Source organism: Crocodylus porosus, unplaced genomic scaffold (assembly GCF_001723895.1).
Source record: "Crocodylus porosus isolate Cpor-Errol unplaced genomic scaffold, CroPor_comp1, whole genome shotgun sequence".
In the NCBI taxonomy this organism is placed as follows: Eukaryota; Metazoa; Chordata; order Crocodylia; family Crocodylidae; genus Crocodylus; species Crocodylus porosus.
The window spans coordinates 45258396-45270451 of NW_017728948.1; the positions used below are offsets into that span (position 1 = coordinate 45258396).

At 46.0% G+C, this 12056-nt stretch overlaps 1 protein-coding gene across 2 annotated transcripts in view; it reads left to right on the forward strand.

The window, feature by feature from the left end:
* The first annotated feature begins 247 nt into the window (after positions 1–247).
* Positions 248–12056, forward strand: part of UBE2K (ubiquitin conjugating enzyme E2 K) — a 59969-nt gene continuing 48160 nt past the window's right edge. Inside the window, exons 1-2 of one of the 2 annotated variants that reach the window (XM_019552846.1) lie at positions 248–400; positions 7578–7606. In XM_019552846.1, coding sequence (XP_019408391.1) covers positions 338–400; positions 7578–7606 — 92 coding nt within the window. In that variant the 5' untranslated portion in view covers positions 248–337. The remainder of the gene's footprint in view (positions 401–7577; positions 7607–12056) is intronic. The other variant, XM_019552847.1, reaches the window with a different exon arrangement.

The following is a 12056-nucleotide window of genomic DNA, read 5'->3' on the forward strand; positions in this document are numbered from 1 at the left end:
GCCAGCCCCACGCGGAGCTGGCGGGACGCAACAGCGCGCCCAGGGGCGATGTCACACCGGTGTCATCACAACTCGGCCCCGGCCCCGCCGGTGGCACGGTCCCTGCGGGCAGGCGGCAGAAGCTCGGTGGCCCCGCTCGGGGACCGGGAGCGGGAGCAGCCCGGCCCCGCAGCCCCTCCTGAGTGGCGGGCGCTGCAGCGCGCATGCTCGGTGCCGCCGCCATTTTGGTGGGGCCGGGACTTATCCGGCGGCGGCGGAGCTCGTGGGGCCCGGCTTGGCTCGGCTCGGCGGCGGCGGCGGCGGTGGTGGTGGGTGCGGGGTGGTGCCCGCTGCGGACATGGCCAACATCGCGGTGCAGAGGATCAAGCGGGAGTTCAAGGAGGTGCTGAAGAGCGAGGAGGTCAGCCCCCCACCCCCCGCCCAGCCCCTTGCGTGCGCCTGCGCGGGGGGCGGCTGCCACTGCCCCCGGCCTGGCCCGGCCCAGCCCGGGCCGGCATCTCTGCCTCTGGGGGCTTCGGGGCCGGGCTGCGCTGGCCCCTCAGCCCGGCCAGGCCCCGGGTCGCCTTGCTCCCCGGGCCTCAGCCCCTGAGGGGCCGGCCCGGCCCGGCCACTCCCGGGGTGACGGGGCCCTGCTCTGCCCAGCTGGAGACGCGTTAGGAAATTACAACTTTGGGGACCTGGGTAGGAGCCTCTCTGGTGTACCCACGGGCGGGCGGGCAGCCCCGGCCCAAGGAGAGTGGAGCAGCCCAACCCTCGTCCTGGACGCCGTCCGTCCCTCGCTTGGGAGGCGCTGGGGTTGACCTGCCCCTGAAATGAGCCTGCTAAGGGTGTGCAGCTCCCAGCAGCCTTTTGAAGGCATCCGAAGGCCTTGTATGGCTTCCCTGCAACGCGGTGCCCTTTGATTTCCCTGGGGGAGCTGGCTTGGGGCTACCTAGGAAGCATGTCTGGGTGGGTTCCTACCTGCCACATACTAAAAGGAGAGTCCCTTCAAGGCTTTGTTTTCTTTGGACCTGATGGTGTTAATGAGAAAACACCGTTGAAAAGTTTTAAATACTTTATCCCTTGCATTAGAGAAAGGAAAACCATAGTAGGCCACAGTGTGTTCAGGTGTGAGAGGCACATTCAGGTCTGTGTGGTTTTTCTTGTAAAGAGGCTTGGGTCCAGTGAGCAAGTTTTTCTTCATTCTTGTTAGTATGTGCACTGGGCACTCTAGAACATCAAAAATATGTAAGTCTTCAAGACGCTTATCTCATGTGACCGAATCCCGCGTGTTGGCGTGGCTGTGAGTCTTGCGGAATTTCTGTCTCTGAATTAAGCATGGAAGATGCACGACATGTCGGTACTGAGCCAAATATGAGTCGTTGTCTACTAATCTCTACGTAATTGCTGCTTACAGGTTATGCGTTAGGCTGGCATTTTGAATAAGCGAGTTGTGTAGGTTGTCATGGATGTTTAGAATAATGACAGATTGCATTCTGATTACTGAGGGATATCTTGGTGTGGTTTTTTTTTTTTTGGATTTGGTAAACAGTTCTGTTCTAGAACATGAAAATATGAATTGGTGAGTGGTGGGATGACTCTTCTGACCAGTCAAAGGAGGCATATATGTTCAGGCTGGAAAACTTTTTCTTTTAAACAGCTTTAGGCATTAACAACCTAAATCTCAGACTAGGTTACCTATCAAGAAAGAGTACTTGGAAAAAAACCATATAAATATATTAATTGGTAAAAACTATAGTCTTTCTTTAAAAAACTATGGTATTTATTTACACTTACAAATACTAGATTTTATGGCTACCTCAGTCTGTTTTTCAAGAGATACCACAGGCAAAATTTGCCAGTCCAGGGTCAGAACATAGGTATATTCTTCAGTTTCTTCTTCAACTGAAGAATTTACAATAAGTACTTCCCAATTTTCACTTTTAAGTTTAGCAAAAGGAAGGTTTGTAAATTACAAAAGCATAACTAGGAAACGCACACAATCATAAATACCTTCTGTTTCTTTGTCTAGAAATGTCCTTTGAGTCTGTCTTTAAAATAACTTAATTTAACCTTAAATGATTTTCCCAAACCATAATTTTTGTGCTGCTTGCCTTTATTTAAAGTATAAGAGCTCACAGCTAACTGAAGGAGTAGGATGTTGAATTTTGAACAAAAACATTCTTTTAATCTAGTTTCCCTTAAGTATTGGAACTAAATAGATGTGCCCAAAATGTTTTTTAAACAGTAGGAATAAATGTACTTTCTCTTCTAGCCCTTTGTAGACAAGTAACTAAAATGTAGATTGTTAACAAAGCAACCATGTTTTAAGATGTTAGTGTAGACAAGGCATATGTTGCCTTTAACATGCAATATGATGTTACATAAAGTCTTTGACCCCTCCCCCACTTAGTTTACTTGGTGTGTTAAAAGTAAAGCACTTTGTCTACTCTTTAAAATGCATAAGCACGCTAGCTTGTATAATACTCTAAATCCTAGTCTAGACAAGGCATCAGTTGCTCAGCTTTCAGCCTATTCTCTTGTGGTGTCATTTCACTAGTTTTTCATCATGTTGGTCTTCAAGGATAGACTAAGTTTCTAATCTGGAGAGAATATATACATTTTCTGGATTAAAGCTTCTTAAATTGCCTTTAAACACAGGGAAGTAGGGGAACAAAGAGTACAGGCCCTGTTCTCATCTCCTAAATGGGCCTAAGGGACAATACAGGTAGAAGAGCAAAGTAGAGTGGACGTGCACTCTACTTAACACTTTTTATTTTGGTGTAGGCTGTGGGACCACTGCCATAGGTAACTGGACAGAAAGTAGGGATTCATCTACACAATGATAGCTTACTGGAGGGAGAAATCATGATGGTTGCTTGATATAGTGGTCCTTGAGAACTAGATTTAGTTCAGCAGGTGCAGAGCATCGTACAATTTTTAAAAACATTTTCAGTGTTATATATGGTATTGTAAAGTTACAAGATATTACCAGAACCAAATTAAGTAAAGGCAGCACAATGAAAACAGATTAAAGTGGGGCTGGAGATTAAAAGACTAGTCTTCTGGAGGAGTGGAACATCCTTATTCAGTGCAGGGGATAGTTACAGGAGTTGGCTTATTGCATTCGTGACAGAATTTACTTTCATTATTGGTTTCATAGATTTTATAGGGTCAGAGGGACTTGGCAGATCATCTGGTCTGACCCCCTGCTCCAGGCAGGAAAGAGTGCTGGGGTTAAGTAACCCCACCCAGATGCCTATCCAATCTCTTCTTGAACACCTTCAAGGTAGGGAAAAGCACCACCTCCCTTGGAAGCCCATTCCATGGTTTCTTTTCCCTGAGCTCTTGGAAGAGGCTCCAGAAGGAGGACAGTGTCTTTAATGCCAGGGATAAGATAGGTTCTGTTAGTGTCACTGGCTGATGTACAATAGATGACGGGTACCTTTTTTAGCTGCTCTAGAAAGAACTTTCATGTGTCTGTTTAATTAATATGATTTTTGGGATCTATTTTCAAGCAGGCTTTGAGCCTATGTCCCTGTGACTGCATCACTTAGCCTCCACACATTTATTCTTTATATACTGCTTTTTAAAAGGAAATTATATTCTTGTCTGTTGCAGGCAAGAAGCACTGCCTTCAGAAAATCCAATTGTGGCTTTTCGTGACATGAAAACACAAAGTAATAATCCAGCTTCTGTATCTTCTGAAGACTGAAAAAATTACCAGTTGCCTATAGAGGCTGGTAGAAAAGGTGTGGTGAAACCCCTTGGTGAAAAGACCAGTTCTTCCCAGCAAGTGGAGAATAGCCAGGATTTCTTCCAGGGTGTTCTTTCCATCTTTCATAAATATATCTCAAGCTAGAACGGGCTTATCTGCATGGAGAATTTGATTTGAAATAGCCCTCAAATTGGATTAAGTTAAATATGGAAAAGAAAGTACTCCCTTTATGGAAATAAGTGTCCATTGAGAGTTGATATTCTGGAATATCTGTGCTTTAAATTCACAACCTACCTTAATACAGTCAAATGTAGGGAAGTGATAGGTGATGAACTTGAAATGTATTCCTTTCCTTGTTCTTTTTCCTGAAACGGAGAGAGCTTTTCCTCCCATACCACCTTGGACCTTTATGCATGGTTTTAGAGGAGCAAGATCACTACTGTGAGGATTGTGAAGTCTCCACTACTGTCCCTTCTTTGGCTTCCAGTTTTAGGAATGTCCAGCCAAGCAGATAACTCCAGTTTTGCTTCTGTGATTCTTACTAGTTTCACCAGTAGGGCCCAGACACTGCATGTGGCCATGAAAGTAAGCTTTTTGTTTTTTTGGGAAAGCTATGAGCCCCTGCCAAAGTACTAGCTCCTTTTGTCTTCAGAAAGACTTCACTGGAATAACTTACCGTTTGTTCACATTCGTAACTGCTATAGTAAAAAAGATCAGTTGTGTTCTGTAATGGCTAAAAATGGTATGTTGCAGCTTTCTATTCCTGTTTGTGCTGCAGGACCAATACAGTTATGCAAAAATGAGCTGGCTTCTTTTATGGCTCATGCATCCTGAACAAAATGTTTCAGAAAGGCCTTATCCCTGTTAACATGCATAATGCTTAAGTTTATTTCTTTAGTCCTGTTGAGATCAGTGAGGACCTAGTAAGCATAGGCCTTGTCTATAGGGGAAGGGTTTTTGACTTAAAATAATATCATACTGGCATGAATGTCCATGTAAGATGCTTTTATTCTGGTGTAAGAGTATGTTTTATTTTATGGCTCACTGTGAGATGTTTAAACAAAACCGAAAAAGCCATTGTTATTTTGGAATAACAGTGTTCACAAGGTGGGTATAACTCCTCAAGCTTTCCCAGGTAAACAAGTACATAGTATTTCTGTGTTCTTTAGGATATAGTACACCACTTATTTCCTGAATTCTATGTTGGCCATGATTTATGTCACCCAGGCTGTACTGGGGGCAGAAATGACCGTAGCAGGGTGAGGGGCCCGGGGCAAATCAGCCTGTGCGGGGCCTGGATGTGGCAGTGGTGGGGGAAAGGCCAGCAAGCAGCTGGATGCAAAGCCAATCAAGCTCTGGGGGGCCCCCAAAGCGCAGGGCCCAGGGCAGTTGCCCCAATTTGCCAGCCTCCCCCCAGAGACAGCCATGACTAGAAGAGAATGTAGTGTTGTATGGTTCTGTATACCAGATGACTTTCAAAAGACTGTTTTGCAGTTAGTTTATTTTCATCTTACGAGAACCAAAAAGTAGCTTGCTTTTAAAGCTAAGGAATTTACCAGAATGCTTTAAGAAGATTATATTTTAGGTTCCCAGTTCTGAAGCAAATTTTTCAGAATTTACTCGTTAACTTGGCTCTTTGTCCAAAACCTGCTTATCCAAATGATACGGTTGTTCCTCGAGACCTTTGAGTAGTGTTGCTTTGTATTTTGAGAATACTAGTAGCTAGAATAATTTGGGTATTCCTAGTACTAGTACTTTCATGATTGCAGCATTTCATTACGAACTGTAATTATGACAAATGTCACTGAAATGTTAATTTTTTTGCATGATTATTTGACCAGGCTTGCAACTTGGCCAGGGACTCAGTTAATTGGGGTTAATTGGCCAAGTAAAGTAGGGTCAATTGAAGGGCTTCATGTTCAGCTTGACAACTTTCCTTGTGTTTGATACGTAATGTGGCAGCTTTTGAAAGCTGCATTTGGCCAATTCTGATATTTCATGTAATTTGTTAATTCATTATAAATTCATCATGGGGGCACAGAAGGGAATTGGTGAGGCTCTACTCACCAAGGCAACCCTGGGGGTCACAAGAAATAATGGCCATCAGCTAGCAGAGAGCAGATTTAGACTGGACATTAGGAGGAACTTCTTCACAGTGAGAGTGGCCAAAATCTGGAATGGGCTCCCAAGGGAGGTGGTGCTCTCACCTACCCTGGAGGTCTTCAAGAGGAGGTTGGATGGGCATCTGGCTGGGGTCATCTGAACCCATCACTCTTTCCTGCCTATGAAGGGTGTTGGATTTGATGCTCTATTGAAGTCCCTTCCGACCCTAACATCTATGAATCTATTACCTTTTTTGTTCTGATGAAAATCAGAAAACTAAAAAATGCTTAACATCATGCCCATATAGCAGGGGTGGGCAATTATTTGGGCTGGAGGGCCACTTAGCAAGTTTTGGTAAGCTCTTGAGAGCTGCGTATGCATGCGCGGACAAACACATACATGAGCTCTCTGCAGCTCTCCCTGTGCCCCCTACCCAAGTCACTGGCATGTGGCTGGATTGGGCAGGAGAAGTGCCAGCCCACTCCAGCACCCATGTGGCCTGAAGCACCGTGAGGGAACACAGTGCAGCACCCACACAGCCTGGCTGCGTGCTGGGGACTCGGGGTGAGGGAGCAACTGCATGGAGTGCCACGGGGAGCTTGCGTGTATTTGTCTGCTCATCCATGCATGCACAGCACCAGCCCACAATTTGGCACCAGCCCAGCTGCATGCCAGGGTCTAATGAGGGGGGAGGGAGCCATGGGTTATCTGGGCCTGGCTGGGCAGGTGCCACACTGTGTTCTTGCTTTCTCCCTGCTCCCCCTCTTCAGCCTTGAGTCCCTGGCATGCAGCTGGGCTGGGCTGGTGCTACATGGTGTTTCTGTGTGCTGCTTTGGGCCATGTGGATGCAGCTGCAGCAGCTGGTGTGGCTCCTGCCCAACCTGGCCACATGGGTCAGGCAGGAGGCACATCAGCCACTCCAGCTGTGCCCACCAAAGGCCAGGCTCTCTGGTCTGTGAAAGGCCAGAGGGTTGGAGCTTCATGCATACAGCCTTACTGGGCAGAAGCCTGGCCAGGAGCTCAGTTCAGAGAAGAATCACTCTAGTTCAGGTGTTGTTACCCCTGGAACCATGCCAAAGCATGGCACACAAGGCCATTTTGCTCAGGATATCCCAGTTGGCCCAGGTGGTTGGGAGACTGCAAGCCCTGCTGCAACCAGCCTGTGCTCTGTGGCAGGCAGCAGGGAAGTGCAAACAGCTGCACCAAGGTCTGGAGCCCTGGCACTGGCTGTGCGGTAGCAGCAGCTGCATGTGCACTTTGGGGTGAGTGGCAGGAACGGGCTGGGGAGCACAACCGTGGCCTCTCCCCTGTTGTTTGCCCCGGCACACCAAGTCAAGGTGTGGGTCAAGGTTGAGGTGTGTTTGACACTCAGCCCAAAAACACTGCTGACTACTGCTCTAGTTACAGCAGCCACAAATTCATGTTTTGTTCAGTTCATTTTACTCAATAAGCAGTCAGAAAGCATTAGTATTTTTAAAAATTTCAGTCACAATAAACTAAAATATACTTGAAAATAAAGCTGAATTGTAGCTAACATCTTTAATACTGCTGCTTGCAGTAATCTTGTTTTAAAGTTGTCTTTTACAGTGTGGAGAAGACTCGTGTTGAAACACGATAACAAACTTACAAACTATTTTCTCTTCTGACTGTTAAGTTAGTATTCATCTATCATGTAATTTTTAAGTTTTATGTTGAAGAGTTAAATGGTTTCTGGCCTGCTTTCATAACTTTTTAAAGATTCATTCCATTGTCCATGTAATTTTTTTTTTTGTTTTAGAATAATTGCCACCAGTGGATTAAGAAAAGATAAGTATGCTTGAAAACATCTAATTATATTTCCTAGTTAATATGTGAAGTGTCTTTTATCTTGTGACATTCTCTGGATAAAGCATTGCGTCTGTTTAGGGAGAGAAACAATTTTGTTCACGGTTATGGTCTAAAGTGCATGAAACTTACGAATAATTTTCTGTTGCGTACTCTGGAGACAAAATATACTTTTTGCACTTGTAGTTTACTTTGCATTTTCCCTTCAGATTATGCACTGAAAACACTTACAAAGTTCCGAATTGGGAATATTTTTATTTAGGTGGGTGGGGGGAATCTGTTTTGTAAACTAAAATCCAGCTGTTTTGAGGTCTGATAGTTTATGCATTAAAAATCACATATAGTTTGTTTTTATGGTAGTTTATTAAAAATTCACAAGTCAATAACTCCTGCTACATAATCAGGCAGTATAGACTGGACCCTATTTACAATTTATTGTTAGGGTTTTTTAAATTTATTTGGAGGTGAACTGTATAAAAGCTTTTGTTTGGAACTTACCTATATAAGGAAGCTATTGTATACTAGGTTAGGGTGTGAATTTAAAGCACAATAGCAATCCTGCACTATCTTCTTATGTGGACATTTGCTCCATATTCTCTCTTTGTAGTTTTGTGTAGTCTGTCTTGGCATTCTTATGTCTTTTCCCTCCGTGGCCATAGTAGAAGCATATATGTAAAGTAGCATGTGTCATTAGCCTATTCTTCTGACCCTCCTTGCCTGCAGCCCTCTTCTGGTGGCATAGTGGTGTCCAGGTTGAGTGGAAGGAGTTTGCCATCAGAGCTTCATTGGTTAGCAGTATAATCTTTTCATGCCCCTAACCAACATGGTTATATTAGGGAGATGTGGAACAAGGATGCACAAGGGAACTGGATGCTTATAGGAACCCTACTATTTTTCCGCATAGACAAGTCCTTAGACTGTGTAAAAGAATTAACACAATTTGTTGGAGTCAAGTCTAATCTTGCAATCCCTTTGAATGTAGAACTGCTAGTGATCTCAGTAGGAATTTAATTGTAGGACTATGGGATCACTGCCTGAAATAAACAGTCTTTTATATTTGCATCTAAAATTGGCAATTCAAAGTCCTATTCAAACTGCTTATTACATCATCCACTAACTTTTCAACTATATCGTATTAAAAAGAAAAGGGTGTATAAAAAGTTACATGCAGTCTTACATCTTTGAGACTGTTTCTTAATCTGGGTTTTTGTATCTAAACTGTGGATTTGGAAGAGCATGAATGCCTCTGCATTGCATCTGATGAGAGTGCTTCATAGCCAGTGACACACCAGTGATATTCAGGTTCTCCTTGCTTAAAGTTGTCCAACAAAACTTGTTTGTAAGATCCCTTCCTAGGAAGCTTAACTGTAATTAAAGCAGTATTAACATCCTGTGATCACTTGCCTGCCACTCAGGCTTGTTGTGCTTTATTTTCAGTTTGGACTTCCCTCAACGTAGCTTAAACTTTGTCCAGGCCAGCATCATCCCATGTCTCAGTTATTGCAATGTACTTTCTTCAGGCTTTTGACAGTTTGTAAGTAGGGAGGACCAGTGGAGCCAAAAGGGTAGGCTGATGAACTGGGTTGCTTTGAGATCAGATAAAATACCTGGAGCCCAGAGAGATGAGCTGCTGCTGACTCATCACTTGTATGGTGAGGGGAAAGTAGTTCTGGGTTCTGTTTGGCAGTCCCACTCAGAGAGCTAATACCTGGGGAACAGAGATGGGCCACCTGAAGAATATAATGTAAACATGTTCTGAAAATAATCATCAGTAAGTTTTAAGTCCCTGGTTTTTGAGGAGGTGGGCAATGGACTGAAAATGCAGATTACTTAATGGAAATGCAATAAACATTAGGGATTGCTAGCCTAGGGCTTTATCCCATTGTGCTTCAAAATACACAGAGAAACAATCTTAGCTAGGACCTAGACTGCATAAGGATTTGTTATATCAAAGCTTTAATGTAATAAAACTAAGATTGTATTAAAATTTTAAACACTAAGGCTGCCTATATGCGTGCTCAGGGGTGGGGTTAGGTGTTTTAATTAGAGTGGTTCCCAGAGAGCCATTCTAATTAAAGTGCTTTGCTGTCCGGTGTATTAAGCCCCTACGTGTTTAAAAATGACCAAAGGGTGATGACACCAAACTATGGGGAAGTGTGGTCTCCCTAGAGGATAGGCTGGCAATTCAGGCTGACCTGGATGGCTTGCAAGGTGAATGCCATCAAGTTTTGATCCACCCAACACTGAGAAATGCAAGGTGTTCCACCTTGGGGGGAAAAAAATCCGCATGACACTTGTAGGCTTGGCAGTGCTACACTTGCTAGCACCATGACCAAAAGGGACTTGGCGGTCATGATTGACCACAAGATCAGGGGTGATATATAGGGGTGCATGAGGGCATATGTGCAGCCCCCGGGGAGTACCAGAATGCCCCCTGTCAAGCCATGCCCCCCGTGTAGCCAGCGGGCAGGCAGGAGCACCAGTAGCCACCCTGCAAGCGCTGGCTGGGAGCAAGGATACCAGCAAAAGTGGCCGTGCCACTTCTGGAAGTGGTCATGGAGCTCCGGAAGTGGTGCGGCTGCTTCTATAATGAGTGAGATTGGTGCCCCTGGAGCCAGTGAAATTGCCTTATGGGGGACCTCCCACCCTGCCAGTGGGATCCCCCTCCTGGTTGCTGACTGGTGTCAGGGGGGCATGTGTCCCCCCCCTGCAACTGGAGGCACCAGACAGCCATGCACAAGATGTACATGAGCCGCCAATGTGATGCTGCACCCGATAAAGCAAACAAAACCCTGGCTTGCATCTATTGATCCATTTCAGGCAAGACCCAGGAAGTCCTCCTCCTGCTGTACTCGGCCTCGGTGAGGCTGCAGTTAGAGTACTGCATCTAGTTTTGGGCTCCGCACTTTAGGAAGGATGTGGAAAAGCTTGAGAGTCCAGAGGACAGCCATGCACATGATCAGAAGATAAGAGAACAAGTCTTATGAGGAAAGGCTGAGAGACATGGGACTCTTCAGCCTGGAAAAGCAAAGGCTTGGAGTACTTGGTGGCGGCCTATAAATAGTTTCATAGTTTCTAGGGTTGGAAGGGACCTGAGTAGATCATCTAGTTCGACCCCCTGCTATGGCAGGAAAGAGTACTGGGGTCAAACAACCCCAGCAAGGTGTACATCTAGCCTCCTCTTAAAGACCCCCAGGGTCCCCAACACCACTTCTCTTGGAAGTTGGTTCCAGATCCTAGCCGCCCTGACCATGAAGTAGCACCTCCTGATATCTAGCTTAAATCTACCCTCTGCCAGCTTGTGACCATTATTCCTGGTCACTCCTGGTAGTGCTCGGGGGAACAGGGACTTCCCCAGTGCCTGCTGGTCCCACCTGACTAGTTGTAACAGGCCACTAGATTTCCCCCCCCCCTCAGCCTTCTCTTGTGGAGGCTGAACAGGTTCAGGTCCTGTAGTCTCTCCTCATAGGGTCTGCCCTGCTGCCCCCTGATGATGTGAGTGGCCCTCCTCTGGACCTTCTCCATGTTGTCCACATCCTTCTTGAAGTGCGGCGCCCAGAACTCAACGCAGTACTCCAGCTGTGGCCTGACTAGTGCCGCATAGAGGAGGAGGATCACCTCCTTGGACCTGCTTGACATGCATCTCTGGATGCATGACAAGGTGTGGTTGGCCTTCCTGACTACATCCCCACACTGCTGGCCCATGTTCATCCTGGAGTCAGTGATGACTCCAAGATCCTTTTCTGCCTCTGTACTGACAAGAATGGAGTTCCTGTAGGTATGGTGCCAGTTGTTCTTCCCCAGGTGCATCACTTTGCACTTGTCGGTTTTGAATCTCATCCTGTTCTCATCCTCCCACCCCTGTAACCTGTCTAGGTCTGTTTGTAGCCTATTCCTCCCTTCTAGTGTGCCCACATCCCCTGACATCTTAGTGTCATCAGCAAATTTGAACAGGGTGCTTTTGACACCCTCGTCCAAGTCGCTGATGAAGATGTTGAACAGTGCGGGCCCGAGGACCGAGCCCTGCAGAACCCTACTGCCCACATTTCTCCAGGTCGAAAATGACCTATCCACCACCACTCTCTGCATGTGGCCCTCCAGCCAGTTGGTGACCCAATTGACTATGTGGGTGTCGACACCATAGTCCCCCAGTTTCTTAATGAGAACAGGGTGAGAGACAGTGTCGAAGGCCTTCCGAAAGTCCAGTCCTATGTCCACTGCTACCCCTGCATCTAATGATTTGGTGATCTGATCATAGAAGGCCATCAGGTTGGTCCGACAGGACCTGCCACTGATGAACCCGTGTTGATTGCCCCTAAGCATGATCTCCCCTGCTGGCCCCTCGTGGATATGCGCCAGAATAATTTTCTCAAAAAGCTTGCCCAGGATTGAGGTAAGACTAACTGGCCTATAGTTTCCCGGGTCCTCCTTC